This window comes from Rhinolophus hipposideros (assembly GCF_964194185.1).
Source record: "Rhinolophus hipposideros genome assembly, chromosome: 4".
In the NCBI taxonomy this organism is placed as follows: domain Eukaryota; kingdom Metazoa; phylum Chordata; class Mammalia; order Chiroptera; family Rhinolophidae; genus Rhinolophus; species Rhinolophus hipposideros.
This window is the reverse complement of record NC_138050.1, coordinates 8,029,893-8,049,023: the sequence shown is the minus strand read 5'-3', so window position 1 is coordinate 8,049,023 and position 19,131 is coordinate 8,029,893. Positions and strand designations below refer to the sequence as shown.

General features: G+C 40.8%; 2 protein-coding genes across 12 annotated transcripts in view; one reads left to right on the top strand and one right to left on the bottom strand.

The window, feature by feature from the left end:
- Window positions 1-1,435: 1,435 nt before the first annotated feature.
- On the bottom strand, window positions 1,436-11,680 carry RNF6 (ring finger protein 6). 11 transcript variants are annotated; one of them, XM_081046592.1, is made up of 6 exons: window positions 10,765-11,070; window positions 10,011-10,090; window positions 8,282-8,501; window positions 6,868-6,963; window positions 4,198-4,316; window positions 1,459-3,551 (listed from the first exon to the last, which is right to left on the bottom strand). In XM_081046592.1, the coding sequence occupies exons 3-6, from the start codon at window positions 8,490-8,492 to the stop codon at window positions 3,483-3,485; spliced, it is 495 nt and encodes a 164-aa protein (XP_080902718.1). In that variant the 5' UTR covers window positions 8,493-8,501; window positions 10,011-10,090; window positions 10,765-11,070; the 3' UTR covers window positions 1,459-3,482. The 11 variants fall into 11 exon arrangements, with proteins under 11 accessions (XP_080902724.1, XP_080902720.1, XP_080902722.1 ...); XM_081046599.1 differs by lacking the exon at window positions 10,765-11,070 and adding an exon at window positions 10,218-10,604; XM_081046600.1 differs by lacking the exon at window positions 10,765-11,070 and adding an exon at window positions 10,544-10,594.
- The window catches only part of CDK8 (cyclin dependent kinase 8), a 120,933-nt gene continuing 112,519 nt past the window's right edge, over window positions 10,718-19,131 (top strand). Inside the window, exon 1 of the mRNA XM_081046606.1 lies at window positions 10,718-11,059. Within this exon, the coding sequence (XP_080902732.1) occupies window positions 10,980-11,059 (80 nt within the window). The 5' untranslated portion in view covers window positions 10,718-10,979. The remainder of the gene's footprint in view (window positions 11,060-19,131) is intronic.

Below are 19,131 nucleotides of genomic sequence, written 5' to 3'. Positions count from 1 at the left end.
TGCTTTGTTTACTGGGAATGAATGAAAATATTAAAGAAAACGCTTCTTTGTTCCCAACTAGGATATCAGTTTACAAAATCCATTAAGCTTTCCTGCTGCTTTTTGGGAACTTTCCATACAGTACACCATTTACTTCTATTTCAAATGTGTATTTGGGATCTCCTCACATGCTAGTTCTACCATGTCTTGCAAAGGACTAAGTCAAAGAATCAATGTGCTTTTTTTTTTTTCGTTAATCCCTACTTTTTCCATTTCCCCTTTTCTCTCCTCTTCTCTTCATTTTGCTAACTATTCAGGCCAGGGGAGATAGAACTTCCTGAGGAATATTCCATATGAGCAATAAATGCTGGATTTACTCTCTCCTCATACTGGGGACAAACGGTAACACTGAAATGAGAGAGTGTGAATAGGGCTGTTTAAAATAAATGTCTACAAATATATGGTGATGGAAGAACTGACTCTGGGTGGTGAACACACAATGGGATTTATGGATGATGTAATACAGAATTGTACACCTGAAATCTATGTAACTTTACTAACAATTGTCACCCCAATAAACTTTAATTAAAAAAGTAAAAAATAAAAAAATAAATGCCTACATTGGCATAATTTGTACCTTGTAACAGCTCTCTCAGGTGATTCTCCATCTGTGAATAAATTAGTCTCCCACCTCTTCATACTGAATTGGAGACCAAGTCTTTTTTTTTTTTTCCAACATTTTTTTCCCTCTCTTTCCAATTTCATTGACATCACTCTAGGTTAGATAACAACTGATAATGAGAACTGATAATAAAAACGATCACAGAAATTCCTTTATTGGTTGTTTTGCTCTTCGGTCCATTGCATTCTGAGCACTGTACCACACCAATCTTCCTGAAACATGAAAAATGACCCTACCATTCACCACTAAAATTCATCAAGAGACACTCAAAGCTGTAAGGTAAAGTAAAAATCCCTTAGTCTGGTACTTAAAGCTTTCAAATCAAACTTCACAGTCCTATGTCCCATAACTGAACTACAGAAATCATTTACTTCAAACCAAGACATGACCTTTAATAAAACCTTCCACTCCAGGTTAAATGTACTCCCGAACAATTCCTGTGCATGCATCTTACCTATTGGATTGAATGTAATGATTAATCATAAAGAAAAATGAAATCTTAGATGTATCTAAATCCCATAGAATCTGTCCTTGAGGTATATGTCCTTGTGGTTTTGCTCAAGCAGCATCATCACAGGAAGATGGTGTCACATATCCATAAACAGACATGAAAATTGCAACAGTAATTCATTTTATCAATTGATTTGTCTTTCCTGTGAAGACAGGGGCTTTATCTTTCAATCCTCTGCTGAATTCTCAACACTAGTAAACACTGCCTGGCACCTACTAGATGTGAAATAAGTGTGTGTGTTTTTTGTTTTGTTTTTTGAGTGAATAAACCACAGTGGGACAACAGAAAAGTTCACATACGGCTTTCTTTTAATATTTATTGGTAGAAATAGATCTTCAATGCATACTTTGTGTTTATATAAATTCTACATTCTCTTAAAGATATTTTTTCATTTCATTTGGAGTTTTTGGCCTCACAGTCAACTTAACATATTACCTATGCATTTGATTCTTTATAGACATTTTTTTAGACATTAAAATGAAATCTGAGAATCCATGCATATTGTATACTTTACTTAATATAATCCAAAGAATTGTTTGCACTTTCATAAAAGTCACAAAAAGATTGAACTCAAGTTAAATAACCTTTATGTTCTAAACTGTCCATGTTCCATTTCTGAATAGAGAAATACTTGTTCAGTATTATATATTGCTTGTAGTCTAATAAGTCAGATTGTCAGAGACGCTTCAGTAAATTATCTCTATTTTTAAATATCTTATTCCACTTCCTCCCAGAGATGATCCTGTAAATATTAAATATCATGCCATCTGCAGTATTAACCTAAAAGCTTAAATAAGAACCAAACTGGTAATTTTTAGACTGAATATTTTAACCTTAAAACTATATATCTATATATACACATCTGGTATGCTGCAGATTAAATTCAACATTTCAAGTAACTTAAATAGTTAGCAAACATTCAGCCAAACATTCTTTCATGAAAATATATTGTCCTTAGAATAAAAAGTTAATGAAAGGCTTATTTAGATACCAATATCTGGATATAGTACTAAGCCCCTGGAATTTGAAATTCCAAGTAAAGTCTGGTGTACTATTAAGAAAAAGAAGATTGATTTTAATCAACTGAACTGTGCAGTGTATACAAAAGTGCTTAGCATGACAAAATTACCAAAATAAAAACATTTGAAAGGTTATTTGGTTCTAGCAATATTAACTATTCTGTATTTTTGGATAATTTAACATCTGCATTTTAAATCTCATATAAATTTTCTCTTTTTAACAAGTTAAAAAAGCACTCACACACAAAAATAGTTCAAACTATAATAATCTATTAGTTTTCATCCCGGTTGGCTCATCACAAATAACAGAAGAATGGCTTGCCTACTCAACTCTACTAAAACGCGCTGTTTGAATGGCCCAATCATTCCCCAGCGAGTGCTGGACTGGCCCCCAAGACAGGCTGCCGACATACAGGACAAGTGCAATTCTCTGAGAGCCAGCGGTCGATGCAATGGATGTGAAATTCGTGCATGCAAGGTAACCGCCTGAGCTTGTTTCCAGTTACGTAGTCACTGATACAAACACTACAGATTTTTCCCAGTTCACCGTCGGTACTGCTATGCTCATAGTTCCGGGTGGATAGATTGTCAATCTGCTCTTTGGTTAAACCACGTCTGCGGTCATCATCGTCACCTTCGTTTAGTAAAAAGAAGTGAGCCAGGCGAAGAATCGGTAGCGTTCCAGCCTCGACTGCGTTAGTGGAATGCTGCGGCTGCCGACCACCTCTGCTCCCACTGTTTCGGGTTTGCGGCTGGGTGGTCTCACTATCACCACCCATTTCCACGCTGCCTTCTTGGGCCCTCCTGCCCTGAGAGGAACCTTCCTGGTGCTGGCCGGTGTCACTGGCTGCACCCAGGTCACTCAGGTCTGAGTGCGTCTCTGGTGAATGCTGAGCACGTCTCTGTATCTCTGACTCGGATTCGTCCTCCATCAGAGAACTCAGTTCTCCGAATCCCGTCATGATCTGCCTTAAAATGGACCGGAGAGCCACTGAGGATGGTTCCACAAACTCATTCTCAGAGATTCTGCGAAGAGGAACCGTTATGGTGCTCACGTAGGTTCGAATACCTGACCGCTCTAAGTGAGAAATAGTTCGGCGGAAGCCGCCACTATTGCTTTCGATAGTGACTGTATTTTCTGCTAGCCCTAGCCTAGAGCGAGTTCTGTTTGCAATACTGTCCCGATCTCTGTTTTCTCCAGGACGAATCCTTCTTACTTGAAGGTCCAGTGTGATTGTTGGATGTCGTGCGGCATCTGAGGAGCTCCCGGATTCTTCTCCCTCTTCTACTGTTATTCTTGACACAAGCCTTGAGTTAGAGAACCGGGTATACGCTGTACCTCTGCGTGTTCTATCTTGTTCTAAAAAGAGACGAGTTATACCTCTCCTCCTAACAGACCTCCTAGCCGTGTGTTGTAAAGGTCTACCTTCCCTCTGTGAATTATGATAAACAGTGCCACTTTGTCTCTCAATTGGCGAACGGCTTCGACTGTGGGAAGCAGACCGCAGTCTTATTGGCTCTAATCTTTGGTTTGTATTCCTCACTGTAACATTAGTTCTAGCCCCATTTTCCCAAACATGTGCTGCTCCAAATCGCTGCCCCTCCCTTTGCCTGAGTTCACTACCACCAGACCGGTTTCTGTGGCTACTGAAATTGGCCCGCGGAGCTCCAGTTCTAGGAATGCCAACTGCTCCCCCAGTTCCGCTTCTTAACCTTTCCGATGTTGAGAAGGATCCTTCTCCTGAATTCTGCCCCCTTGAGCCAAGTCTAGTCCTTGGAATGCTGGAACTACTACCACTGAAATTCATTGAGGTTTGGCTTCTGGTTCGCCTAGCCACAGGACTAGTAGATCTTTGCTGCCTATTTGTAGTATGATCTCTGTTAGTATCTGACTGTGGAATGCCTGTATAATCTTCACCACGAATTTCAAATCCTCTGTTCTCATGATTTATGTGGATTTCCAGACTAAACCGAAACTCTCCACTATTTGGGTTTGTTCGACTCACAGCTCTCCAAGTTTGGTTCCCATTTTGTCCACTTCGAATTGCATTTCCTGTGCGATGAAAGGAATTCAACCATTCTACCAGAGAATCTTCACTTGAACTTTCTCTAGGGACTTCTGAGTCTGGAAAGCAAACCAAATCAACTTAAGATCAAGTCTTAAAATCTGTTCTTAGATTTTTATTGAAAGCTTGTAAGATAAAGCTTTTATTAAATTAAACCTCTGTGCATTTTAATGAATGAAAAATGGAAAAAAAATTGAACTTCCTCAAAGGTGTATACCATGAGTATAGTAGAATACATACTTACATATTATAAAATTTTAAATACTATTTATGCCAAGCTGAGAAATCCTCACTCTTGCTTTCTATATGCCTGTTAGTGGCAAAATATTGAGGCAAATGAGAAATATTTCCAATACCAAAATTGTGTAATTAAATTGTTTTATTCATATGGCAATATCAACAAAATACAGTGGCAAAATTAATATACAATGCATCTTAAATTTGTGGAATCCTTCTGGTAAAGGTAACTCAATCAACATTTTTATAAGTAGAGGTTTTTGTAACCTTAGGAATTTCACCCTGTTTCTCAGGAACTGCCAAAAATGTACATCTTAAGAAATCTGGCTTTCTGAACACTATGTTAGAACTACATTATCTGTCTTCAGGGGAAACTGGGAAACTTTAGGCATGTTATTTAAGTTCTCTATAGCTGTATCCTCACCTGTAAACTGGAGATGATAGTAGTATAAATGTCAGAGTTATCATGAGGATAAAGATACTGTATATAAATGACTACCTGGCACATAGGAAGCACTCAATAAATGTTAGCCATTATATGTAATATAACAAAACACAGGTTCTGTTCATTAGAGTGTAGGCTCCATGAAGACTAAGGGTTTTGTCCTATTTGATTCACTGTTAAATCTTCAACCTTACAACAGTATCTGGTATAAATCAGACTCTCAATTAATATTGTCGAAGGAATTAATTTTGAAATAAATGTGTCCCTGATTAACTTCTTTGACTCTGATACTGCTATGCAGGTAAGCTTAAGTTTTCCACTTTTAATCAGTGGATTACACAAAGTGCAAAACTGAATGAAAAGCATCCTAATGCACATGAACACACAGACTTTAACCTTAAAGTTTGTTCTATTCCAAAACAGCTATTAAATGAGATTGCTTGGGTTTCATTTCATCCTCTCATAAAAAAACTTTTAAAAATGTTGACATTAAAGCTGTTAATCAGCTGCTGGTGCTGGTGTCATAAAATAAATAGCAATTTTAGCCATATTCAAAAGATATAAGCTATTTTACATGCGATGAGTCCATTTTCAATTAAAACAAAGGACCAGTATTACCAGTCTTACCAATATAACCAATTTACATATCTAAACGTAAAGTAGAAAAAGGGCTAATATCCAATTTTCATTTTAATTTGGAAAATGAGTAAAAGGCACGTAAACATTAGTCATTCTAAATGCTACTTCCTTCTTTAATTACTAAAATGTAGTGGTAAGGGTGTATGTCAAAGAGTTCACTATTTAGCTAAACCTCTCCTACACTTCTTTCACTGTGAATGGGCATGTGGACACCTAGCACTTAGTTGTCGCCATATGACCAAGTTCTCATCAATGGGCTGGGGGTGGAGTGATATATGTCACTTTCAGGGTCTCCTTCCTGCCAGCTGGAATCTAGATATGCTTGTGACTTAGCTTGATATTGTAAACAGTACCCTGGAGCAGCAGTGTCCAATAAAAGTTTTTGTCATCGTGGAGATGTTCTACATCTGTCCTGTCCAATGCAGAATCCACTAGCCACATGTGACTATTAAGCACTTGAACGTGGCTAACATGACTGAGGAACTCCATTTTAAATTCTACTTCATTTGAAGTCGAGTAGTCACATGTGGCTACTGCACTGAACAGCACAGTTGTAAAAACTCACTGGCTGGCTGGCTCCCAGGAAGATTTGTGGAGCAAAGTTTGCCTGTCTTCCCTGGGTTGTTAACATGAAAGAGAAATAAACCTCTATCTTACTGAACCATTGCGTTTCTGGGTTTTTAATTGTCTTTGCCCTAACTAATAGAACGATCTTAATATTACATGTGAAACTACTAGTAATGAATACCTCTGGGGAAGGAAGTGAAACAGGTAAGAGGGACATTATTTTTAACTCTACATACTTCATGTTTAGTTTGAATTCTTTTCAGAAGCACTTTGCTTTTTATCAGAACTTCTTATACTATGACTTAGTGTTTGTTCAATAAATGACAAAGCAAACAAAAACAACAAAACAAAGCAACAAAAACAGGTTTCCTGACTCAGTCTTTCTGTATGGCTCTGTATAAATGTTTAGAAGCTAAGTGTAGTTACGTTACTTTAAAAAAGTAGTGTACATTCTAAGATTAAAAACAACTATGCTGATAATTAACTGTATACTATTTTATACATATGAGCTACCTGAAGGCAATCTGTGTAGGACATCTTTGTATTCAACCTGTCGTATATTGCCTCACTACACTGCTTTGCGTACAATACATATATACAATCTGAGTAGCATATCAAATCTGGAAAATATGAAAAATAACCACATTGTACAAGATCCAGTAAGTTCATTTCTGCAATCGCTCCAATCAAATCTGTTCCTTATGGAAAAGAGTCTATAGTACCTCTGGTATTTGTCCCATTTCTCAAGTCGGGCTGAGATGCTAGTCGCTCCTTGACTCCATCTAACCGCTGTTGTAGTTCTTCTGATGTTATTTCTCCTAAAACAATGAAAAATTGCTCACTGAAAATAAAAATTTTAAATTACTAAGTTTTATTATAACTCATGAAGGGTGAGACTAATCTTTAGCAATCTGTAGAAGACGTTCTATCGTTGTCATGTTCTGTAAATCAGTTAAAAATATTTAAATGATGCAAATACCCATTATTTTGGTTATGTTTTATTAGTTTTGTTAAAATTAAGATTTATTAGTTTTGTTAAAATTAAGATTTAATTTGAATAATTAATAAAGTGCTCCCAGTTGATACAGTTAGGAATCCATAAGTTATAATTCCATGGAGTTTTGTCTTAATCTAAAAAAAAATTAAGAAGGAAGTATTTCCACAGAAAACATCAAATCTTTATTTACTTGAATTTTACCTCCATAGTTCATTATGAATCATCAATATATAATATGTAAACATGCAATGTAAAAAATATAATAGACAAACATACAAGTTTCAATGAGTTCATTTGTGTAATGAATTTGTAAAAAATTTATGGAGCACACTGGACTTTTGGGGAGTTATTAATTTAGCTAAATAATTTAATTACAATACCTCAAATGAGTTACAATTTAGTTTTAAATACAGTAGTCCCCCCTTACCTGCAGGGAATACATTCCAAGACCCCCAGTGTATGCCTGAAACTGCATAGTGTTGAACCCTATATAAACTATGCTTTTTCCTATACATGCATACCTATGATAAAGTTTAATTTTAAGTTAGGCACAGTAAGAGATTTTTAAAAATAATAAAGTAGAACAAGTATAACAACATACTGTAATTAATAGTTATGTGAATGACTTTGGGATCGTTATTAAGTAAAATAAGGGTGGCTTGAACACAAGCACTATAATGCCGCCACAGTCGATCTGATGGCTACTCAGTGGCGAGTGTATGCAGTGTTGGTACGCTGGGCAAAGGGAGGATGCTGGATGGCACAAGATTTCATCATGCTACTCAGAATGGCATGAAATGTATTTATTACCATGGGTAACTAAAACTGCAGAAAGTGAAACCGTGGATGGGGGTGGTAGGGACTACTGTAGAGAAACTGATTTGACACTATTACGTACATTATTCTTTTAGTTTGGCATTTGTGTAACAATGCTCCATGTCCAATATTTTTACCTACATATAAAATACAGAATTAAGCCAGTGATTTTCTATTTTGTTATGGTAAAAAGTTCTTAAGTATTCACAGAAACAGTACATTAGATTTTGGGAGAGGGAAAAAGGGGCGAAAAACTCTCCTTATTTTGAAATTCCTCCTTATAATGATAAAAAAGGAATCTCCTCTTTTACCCATTCTCTTACCAGGTGTGCCTAAAAGATTGTGGTCTCTCATTAGTCGGTAATCTTCATCACTGAGTTCATTAATAAACTGATAATAGGCTTCTTCTCTGTGGAGACGCTCTTGCTGCCATCTTCTCTCATTTTCACGATGATGATGGTCTTGAAGATGATGGTCACCAAGATGATGGTCTTCTTCACCACCATCATCTGATCTAGATCTAGGTTCATTCATACTGTCTTTCTGTTCCAACATATATAAAAATCAAGGTGTTAGTCATGCACTACACACGGTTTATGCTTTTAATTTACAGTTTTTTAATTTTCATTTTTAAATTTTGTCCTCTACTGAAAGACTTCATGTGCCAAATCTTGCAGTGAAGAACTTACATATAAAGTGAAAAACAGCTTCTGTGAGATAGAACACAATTGGACCTACTTTTTTGCCCAAAGCCATTATTTAAGTCAGACTGGATTTGGTTTCACCATACATTTCTCATACCTGAATACCAAAGTGATTACCTCAGTTTTACCCTTTGAGTATCCAATAAAGTTGATCTAAAAACCTTCAGTGATGTTTCAAATATCTGGGTGCTTCACATTAGCATACACATTTTAAGCTTGAATCATACACATTCTTTACTTAATAAGCAAAAGGCTATTAGGAGGGTATTGGTCACATTTATTTCCAGCAACGGTATTCTTCCCAAAATAAAGCTCATAAATGTAATATTACCCACCCCCATCCATTGCACTTTGCTGAGGTAAAAATGGTTTAGCCTATCTACTGAGCAGACTTGGAGTTGGTCTCTCCTTAAACCTAAGAGGAAACAGTACTCACCGCACAGCTCTGAGGACTGTTCAAGTGCCTCCCCACCCCAAACCTCATCCCTAGACCTGGACCGGTTAGTCCCAGAGCTTTCTGAGTGCCAGTGAAACTTCCTGACCTTGCCTAGGCAAACACTCTTTTTGGATTATACTTAAATGTCTTCCCTAGTTTACTTTTAAACTTAAGGAAATCAAGGGAGGAAATTGTTTCATAAATATTTCTGAATTTCTTAAACACATCTATTTATTAAATCATTAAGCAACAGTTCTCAACGGGGAGTGTACATCAAACTCACTTGAGAAAATGCAAAGAAATATAGATACGCAGATCTCATCCCCAATCCTAGGTCAGAATTTTCCAGGGTAGGGCCAGGTCTATATTTAAGAGCTAATTTGGGTGTTCTGTGGATGAAATAAACTATTCCTTGACAATTTATGGTATGTAATCTATAGCACGTGACTTAAGGGTGCTGGAAGATAAATGACTAGGTTGCCAATGAAGCAACTGTTCCAGCTCTGACTCAGTGTTTCATAAGCAAACTACTTGAAATATAAAGCGAAATTACCCTACAAGTCTAAACTATTGTATGAGTAAGCAACTATCCAAATTCATGCTTATTCTAACATTAAGTTAAAATTCCAGGATTTTTTACAGTGATTATTACATCATTTAAGGATAGATCTAGTAGCACTATCCAAATTTACTAAAGGCTTAAGATTTCTTTCCATTTTCAATCAGAACTAGACCATCAGCAAAGAGCATATTTGGTGAGTACAGCAGTAATATGATTTTTGTATTAAACAATTTGAGAATTTGAAACCTATCATAAAATCAAGCTACCCTAATAGTATTTAAAACTTCAGAGCTTCTCCTCAAAGGTTATTCTCACGTACAATTAACCACAAATTAAATCGAACTGAATACCTTATTTTCCTTTCAACATGCTTTTAATATATGCAATGGTATCCATCCTTCAATGGTTTGTGTTTTTGCGACCTGCCCATCTGAAGCAATAAAAGAGAGTTAAATTATTCAATAAGTTGTCTCTTTGAAGGCTGGGAACTGCTGGTAGTCTCCGAACTCGACTGCAAAATCAAAGCAAAATCTCCGGTGGATGTTGTTAGACCTCACCTAGAACATAAGATTCCCAAACAATTAGATCATGAAAATCTCCCGCAAGGCCCTTTCTCCACCAACAGCAACGAGGCCTTGCCTCGTCCCTTGTCACTCTGCTCCTGGGATTACCACTCCGCTCTCGAAGGCCTTCCTTCCTATCCCGTCCCCATTCGGATGTCGCCAGGGTTAGGTGTGCCCAGTTTACTTCGAAACCTGCATTTTCTCACCACCTCCGCCCTCCGTCCGGCTACTGGTTCCTTTCCGGGCCGTTAAGACTTAGGCTCGCGCCGGGGTACGGGTCCCACTACAATAAACAAACTGCGCTCAAGGGCCCGACCAACCTCTTCCCAACCGAGCCTCCAGTAACGCTTCCCCTAGCGACCTAGATTCCCACAAGCAAGCAGGTGACAGACGCTGAATCTGAACCAATCACCACTTAGGGCAGCGCAGTCAGAGCGACGTTAACCAATCGGAGAAGAGATGGGGGTCCCCCGAGGATTGCCTGCGAGCGCAGCGTCTCCCGGAAGTAGTGGAGGCGCGCAGACCGTTTCCCCGAGCTCACCGCTCCGGGAGCTGGGCCGCCCGCCAGCCCAGAGCAAAACCCGCGGCGGCGGCGGCGGCGGTCCTCTCGGGTCCCGGCGGCTGTGACCGGGAGGCGGGAGGCGCTTGCCTTCGGAGGCGGCCGCGCCTTCTAATTGTCTCCTGGAGAGAGTGGCCGGAAGCCCTGCTGCAGCTTGGGGTCGTCCAGCAGGAGGGACGCTGTGGAGGGGAAACGGCATGCCCCAGACCTTCTTCCCCCACGGCCGCGCCACCCCGCAGCGGAGAGGGGACGCTCCACGGACGGCCCGCGCTCGCAGGTGCGCTGGGGAACTGGGTCCGGCGCGATCCCGGGGGGCGGCTTGCCGGGTTCCGCCCTCAATGTCGCCGCGGTCCCCGCGCGGCGCGTCCGGGCCACCTGGAGTGCCAAGGTCGCGGCCGCGCTGCGCTCGTAGCGGCCGCGTCCCCCCAGGGACACAGCCTCTGCTGTCCGCTCTTGGGAGGCACCAGCACCTCCTCTGCGCTTTGGTGTCGCGTGTTGCGGAGCCTGGCTGCAGAGTGCGACCCGACAGTCCAGGTGTCACGTACCTGACCAGCCAGGCTCTTTCCCTTCGTGCTCATTGAGACCTGGCAATTCTGGAGAGCTTATATTTGTGTTTCTTCACTTTGCAGCCAGGAAGGAGGCGCTTTGAATTACCCCCCTCCCCCCACACCCACATTCCCGATTCTGGTGTTGTTTCCGACGTGAGACGCCTGTCAACTCACCATTAGTGTAGCCCGTGACTAAGACTCTGCCCAGCCTGGTTATAGGCCACTTTCCTGCCATCCCTGCCATCCAGAAGACTGACTTACTGCCGTGTTCACACTGCTGTTACTCTTCATTCGTTGGTTCATTCATCCCTGGAATGGGGAGCTGCCCCATCCCTACGATTATGCTGCGCACCTGGGTGACAGACAGATGTGGTCTTGAGCATCAATGAGCTACCGTTGTAGTTGGAGTAGATGGGCAAGTGGAAATGAAATCAGCGCATTGTGACAGGTGCTAAAATGGGAATATATAAATAACGCACTCTAGGAGGCCCTTCAAATATTGTTGCTGCATACCTCCACAGACTGATTTCTTCCTGGCATGGGGGAACCACCTGAAGTTCCTCAACAATCATGTAGGAACTCCTCCACACCCCCCAACACCCACTGTTACCTATTTTCCTTTTTCCCCCCCGGACTCAGCTCATTTTCAAGGAGTTTTTTCTGATACCTCTGAAGTGATACCCTCATCCCACCCTCCAGCCCAATATCCACATATAAAAGTAGGAAGATGTCCCTTTGGAGCTTCCAAAGCTCCCTCTGTATAACTCCATTTTAACACATTAATTTACTTACGTACTTAACTGATTTCCCTATGTATTATGTGCTAGTGATAACAGCAGAAAATAAGACAAAGAAGGTCCATGCCCTCCTTTTCAATGGAAACAGACAGCCACTGAGCAACTACTTACCAATGATTTTCTGCTAATCTATTGGTAGTCTACTCATCTAAGAGTCTAAACTCCTTACATTTGAACAAATTGTTTTATTCATTCTTGTAGCCCCAGAACTTAGCACAGCATCTGGCAGAACATGTTCAGCGTTCTGCATGGATAAGCAGAGAAACATGCAAACTTTTTGCCAACAGGATCAGTGTATGTTAGTACAGTAACCTCAGAAATTGTGAGTGCAAGGCATCGAAAACCACATGTGAGATAGCCAAAGTTCAAGCAGAAATCATTTAAAATATCTATACGAGTTTTAAGGAGTATAATATTCCATCAACTGCAAATACTTTTAAATTGAAACCCCAAATCATGTGCACATCGTAAGAGTAAAAAAACAACGCCAAATCCAATCAAGTGATTTACCTGGTGGGAAGCTGCAAATTTTTGTGAGCAGATAGGTAATATGTGTAATTTGAATCCAACACCTCGCTTCAGGTTTTGTAGTCTAAGACAAAGTGACTAGAAAAGGAGACTAGATATGATAATTGGGACAGAGAAATGAATCATTCTGGATATCAGTATTTCCAGGTCTCATGACCTGCCGAAATCTCTGCTCTAATTAATGTCAGTTTACTGGAATGGTACCTGGCCTTTTCATTATGTCTACATCTTTTAACACGAGGACTTCTTACAACTAAGAATTAAAAAATGTAAAATAATTAAAAATATAACATTAAAAGAATCATCTGTATACTTGGAGTTTTATGTTCATACAATGCTTAAGTGATTCTGGCATCTTAGAATGGCAGTCTTAATTAAAATTTAAAATACAAAATTGAATAGTTGATTTAGACATTAAAGTTGAAATCTTACTAGTTTGGCAAGGAGAAATTTAGGATCATATTATATTTTGTGATTAGTTTAAAAAGTATTATTTAAAGATTCAGGAAGGCATTAAATCCAACATTTTATGTACTTATGAATGAAATGAAATATTAAATTTATAAATGCATTTTCAAATGTTTGTTTGAAGATGATTAAAGAAGTATATGAATGAGATCTAAAGTTAGTCAAAGGTTAACTCCAAGTGACTCTTAAAGTTTACTACATTTACCGCTAGACTAAGAAGTGCTGTAAATTAAGCTTAAAAGCCCAGGGTTTAATTGGGACACTGAATTTGGAACTTGAGAAATTGCATGTTTAACTATTTAAAGTAAAAATTTTTCTGAAAAAGAGTTATTTCCTTTATTTTAAGATGTATTTTTAAAAGCTTTACTGAGCTGTAATTCACATACCATAATGCTCACCTATTTAAAATACATAATTCAGTGGTCTTTAGTATACTGACGGAGTTGTGCAGCCATCACCACAATCTAATTTGGTAACATTTTCATCACCCCCCCAAAAAAACCTGACACCCATTAGCAGTCACCCCATTCCTTGCCACCCCACCCCCAGGCAATCGCTAATATACTTTCTGTCTCCGTAAGTTGGCCTATTCTGGAAATTTCATGTAACTGGAATCATATAATATGTTGCCTTTTGTGCCTGGCTTCTTTTACTTGGCATGTTGTTTTCAAGGTTCATCCATGTTGTAGCATGTATCAGTACTTCATTCCTAAAGAGAAACTTTGGAATAGTCTTTTTCTGGCTTATAGAAACTACCCTCAATGACACTCCCTGGTATGGGCTTAATTGTGTCCCCCCTTCAAAAAAAAAATATACTTTGAACCCCCAGTATCTCAGAATGTGACTCAATTTCAAGATAGGGCTTTTAAAGTGTTAAGTTAAAATGAAGCCATTAGGGTGGGTCCTAATCCCATCTGTCCTGTGTCCTTATAAGACGAGGAAATTTGGACAGAGAGAGATGCCAAGCCATGTAAGCACACAGCAAGAAAAGAGCTGCCTGCAAACCTTGGGAAGAGGCTTCAGAAGAAACCAAAGCCGCCAACAGCTTGATCTTGGACTTCCAGCCAACAGAACTATGAAAAATAAATTTCTGTTGGTTAAGCCACTGTCCTCAGTATTTTGTTACGGCAATCCGAGCAAACCAAAACCTACGTCAATAGTTTAGAGTTCTCCAGGGAAATGGAGGACTCGATCTTCTAAACCTGTGTGCAAGAGATGTCCATCATTTCCTTTCAGAGAACCTGCCCACAGCTTGGAAGGAGCAGTTCTAACTATGTGACCCCACCTCCCTTGCCACAACTATTTGAAAGCAGATACATGTCCCAGATTTTATGGGAATTAGGAATTATGTCATGGAGACTTGTTGGTTAAGTGTGAGTAAAAAAACCGAAGGGTCCTTTACACTAAGAGGCTAAGATCTCTCAGATGGAGGCCATCGGCAAGTAAATACATAATTAGAAAAACAAAGAGCTTTCTAGTTCCCAAAGGGCTCGGTTATTTTGCCAACTAATGGGTCTGTAAGATTCTCCTGTGTCTTTACATCATTCTCTCTCTTTAATTGGGTTCTTTCACTAGAGGTTCTTGCAGCTAAAGAATCTTCCTCTGATCAGCCAGCATTCAAGGCAGGGTACAAAAATCACTCTACATTTGTAAACAGAAAGGTATTTATTACAGGGAGTTGGATACCTACAAACTATTTGCAATGGGTAGAGGAGTGGGCAGTAAACTGAGCCTCAGACTCCCACATTCTTACAGGATAGACCTGGGAGAAGTACTACCTCTGAAGTTACCACTGAAATGTACTGCCTCAGCTGCTGCAATACAGTGTTCTGGAAGCCAACACCAGAAAACCTCTGCCACCAGAGCCATCATTACCTCTTAACACCATCAAAGCTGGTAACTGAGGAGCTGAATCACCACTGCAGAAAATCCTCACCTCTTCAAAATCATCAGAAAAATAGCCCTGAGGCGGTAAAAACATGGCCTCTGCTTTGCTTTTCCACATCTTGATGAATGCATTTAACTGGCAGAATCTAATTTGCATGCAGAACTGTGGTTGCAAGAAAGTCTGGGTATCGTCACTTTTAATTTTCTAGATTTTATACAAGATGGCACACTAGAGGAAGGGAAGAATGGAGGTCGAGCAAAGGAGCCCAAAATACCCAAAATTATTCTTATCAATCTCACCTATCCAATTAGGCAGAGACTGTCTTAGGTCAGGTTCTCCAGAAATAGAGCCCGAGGCAAGGATTTTTGTTCAAGTGATTTATTAGGGGAATGCTCTCTGGAGAAAGGGAGTGAAGGAAGCAGGATTGGCCAGAAAGACAAGGAAACAAGAATGAGCCTCAGCAGATCCCACACATTTCTTCAGCAAGTCTTAACCCAAAAGGCCAGCTTTTTGTACCTCCATGCCATTGACTGAGGTCTGCAGGGGCAGGAGGGCTGCAGAGCCTCATTGGTGATGTGGCTCCCGTTTTGGACAATTCCGTAGAGAAGGCCAGCATCTGGAATTATCCACCACAAGAGCTGGAGTAGAGATGCATTAGCTTAGAAAGTGGGTTTGAGCAGGACACAAACAGAATTCACTATAGCCCACCCTTTATAATGCTTAGGGCACTTACTTTTCACATTAAGTTAGTCCGTCTAAGCACAATTTCTCTAGAATTCACATTAGTCACAGTTTCTGGGAAATTTTACAAGAGGAAGAGTAATGGGACAAACGACAGTGCTGACTGATACAGCTGGTCCCCAGCTGTAACTGATACTCATTATCTCCCTCCTCCACCACCCTTCCCGGATTGCCCTGTGCTTCAGCTATCACTTGTGAAGCTGTGGGTGGCTGGACTGATGACTGATCCAGGCACTCATCTCTGAGGGGTTTGAAACCCTGGTTATCATGCTCTTATCAGGCTAGAGTTGCTGTACTTGCCCATTTAGTTACAATCTGGCATGGAACACCAAGACATGCCCCCAGGGGACCTCCTGAGTGCCAAGCATTTTCCTCTCTGCCTCTGTTATGTAGCAGCCCCACCTCCTGATGATTTGCTTGTCAGTCTCCCGGTGTTAGGAACCCAAAGTGACCAGAGAGCAGCCATAGCTTTACGTTTACTGGGACTCTGATAGTGTCCTCCGATTGAAGCACCTCACATCTAGGTATCAGGATTTCTACGCTAGCAAAGCATAAAGTTTCAGGGACAGGAAACACAAAGTGTCCAAATGGATCACTGGGAGTGATGGTGACCCCATTTCTATCTCTTGATCTCTGGACCCGTGTATTCTACTTACTAGGATAGGGACACAGAAATACTGGGCCTACTACAAAGAACTGTATCATACCCATCGATTTCAGGAGTATAGTGCATCCTAACAGCTAATGTTCCAAACTGACAAGGTGTCATTTCCAAGCTGGAGCCTCAGCTATGCCCCCAACAAGCCATTGGGCCACCCTATCAATCTGACAGTTTCTGAGTGGTGTGGTATATGGTATGACCACTCTGGTCAAGTGACCACTCCCATGCCCTCTTGCTGTAAAGTGAGTCTTTGTTCTGAGGCAGTGTTATGTGAGATCCCAGAATATCAGACATCCTGTGAGTCCTTGGATAGCGGTAATGGCTGAAGCACTGCGGGCAGGAAAAGCAAACCCACACTCAGAATACATGTCAAGCCCAGTCAGGATGAAATGTTACTCTTTACAGGTCATTAGGGCCAGTGTAATCAACCTGTCACCTGGCAATTGTGTGACCTCCTTGAAAACTCAGTGTTGGTCCCTGCCGTCGACAGGTCAGACATCAGTAGCAGCATGAGTTCTATCAGCCAGGACTGTCCATACTCCACCGAGGGCTTCATGTTCAACCATCCAGCAGGTGATGCAACTCCAGAAGTCCATCCTGCTTCCTGGGATTCCTCCAGGTACCAACTATCTTAGGTCAGGTGCCATAGAAACAGAACCTGAGTCAGTGATTTACCAATGGAGTATTCTTCAGGAAAAAATTCTCAGTAGTGAGGGGGAAAGGACAGAGAAGAGGAAAAAGCTGAGTGAGCGTTGGCTAAAATCTAGCCTAGGTTGATCCTTTTATTTAGGGAAAAACAATCTCTCTCTCTCTCTCTCTCTCTCTCTCTCTCTCTCTGTCAAGCTAGCACTTGTGGGAGTCATCAGTTCTGACACCCAGGCTGTTTCCAGTGGCTTTTTCGTGCAGACCGCCTTGCCAGCCTTAGCTTATGTTGCACTTTCCCAGGGTCTCTCAGAGATTCTCGAAACCCAGACAAACAGCATCTAGCTTGGGTGTGTCCTGTACTCTGGCTGAGCAGCCCTAAGCTGGCACTAGCGGCAGAAGGTCTTGGTTCATGGCTTGGCCTCTCAAGGCGCGTCCAAGCACAGCATGGGCAACAGACATCTGCGGATTTCTTTGTGGCTCCTGCTGAATGGCTCCAGGTGAGGCATAGGCTGTGACTGAACTTGACATACGGAGGATCCCCTCCAAGGTGTTCCTGGCGCTGGCACCCCCTGCAGTGGACAGCTTCAAAATGAGCAGGAACATCACCCAGCCACCTCCAAGTATGATACACGCAAGGGGCAGATTGGGCAGACACCAGAGTCCTGCTGAAGCAGATTCTGCTCCATAGGCTCAGCCCCTGCACAACAACTCTTCCGCTGTAGTCAGGGCCCGTTCTCAAAACCAGTGAGCCCAGGGGTCAGTCCGTCCCATGATGTGCAATTATCAACCAAGGCTCAACTACAGGAGGAGGGCACACACAACTCACACGAGGGACACACCTGGACTCCATGCCTCAGGTGACCGGAAAGATTGTGCCACTCAACCCCATAGCACACCTACTACATAAGGCCACTCTACTAAGACTGAAAGATATAACAGCCCTACATAATACATAGAAACAAACACAGGGAAGCAACCAAAATGGGGAGACAAAGAAACATGTCCCAAATAAAAGAACAAAACAAAGCTCCAGAAAAAGAACTAAGTGAAATGATGATAAGCAACATATCAAATGCAGAATTCCAAACACTGGTTATAAGAATGCTCAGGGAGAACTTCAACAGAGAGGTAGGAAGCATAGAAATGGAGACGGAAACCTAGAATAGAAACCAGTCAGAAATAAAGGACACAATAATGGAAATGAATATATTACAGGGAATCAATAATAGGTTAGACTAAGCCAAGGATCCAACCAGCAATGCAGAAGATAAGGTAGCAGAAAACACCCAACCAGAACACCAAAAAGAAAAAAGAATCCAAAAAATTGAGGAGAGGTTAAGGGGCCTCCCGGACAATATTAAGTGTACCAACATTCATATTATAGGGGTACCAGAAGGAGAAGAGTGAGAGCAAGGAATGGAAAACCTATTTGAAGAAATAATGACAGAAAACTTCCCTAACCTGGTGAAAGAAACACATACAAACTCAGGGAGCACAGTGAGTCCCAAACAAGATAAACCCAAAGAGGCCGACACCAAGACACATCATAATTAAAAGGCCAATGGTTAAAGACAAAATGGGAATCTTAAATCAACAAGAGAAAAGCAGGCAGTTACCTACAAGGGAGCCCCCATAAGACTGGCAGCTGATTTCTCAACAGAAACTTTGCAGGCAACAAGGGAGTGGCAGGAAATATTCCAAGTGATGAAAAGCAATGACATACAACCAAGATTACTCTACCCAGCAAAGCTATCATTTAGAATTGAAGGACACATAAGGAGCTTCCCAGACAAGAAAAAGCTGAAGGAGTTCATCACCACCAAAACAGTATTACAAGGAATCTGAGAGGGACTTCTTTAAGAGGGGAGGGGAGTTAAAGATGGGTGAATGGGGAAGGGATTAAGAAGTACAAATTAGTTGTTACACAGTAGTCATGGGGATGTAGGGTATAGCATAAGGAATATAGTTAATAATATTGTAATAACTAGGTATGGTGCAAGGTAGGTACTAGATATATCAGGGTGATAGTTGGGAATGGGGTTGGGGGCAGGGTGAAAAGGTGAAGGTATTAAG

What these genes read in the sequence shown, in the direction of transcription:
- RNF6 (XM_081046598.1), bottom strand. Translation starts at nt 8,492, where the DNA reads ATGAATGAACCTAGATCTAGATCAGATGATGGTGGTGAAGAAGACCAT. An exon ending in CAATCTTTTAGGCACACCTG is followed by an intron (nt 6,964 to 8,281) that starts GTAAGAGAATGG and finishes TCATTGTTTTAG; the next exon opens with GAGAAATAACATCAGAAGAA. An exon ending in AAATGGGACAAATACCAGAG is followed by an intron (nt 4,317 to 6,867) that starts GTACTATAGACT and finishes TTTGCTTTCCAG; the next exon opens with ACTCAGAAGTCCCTAGAGAA.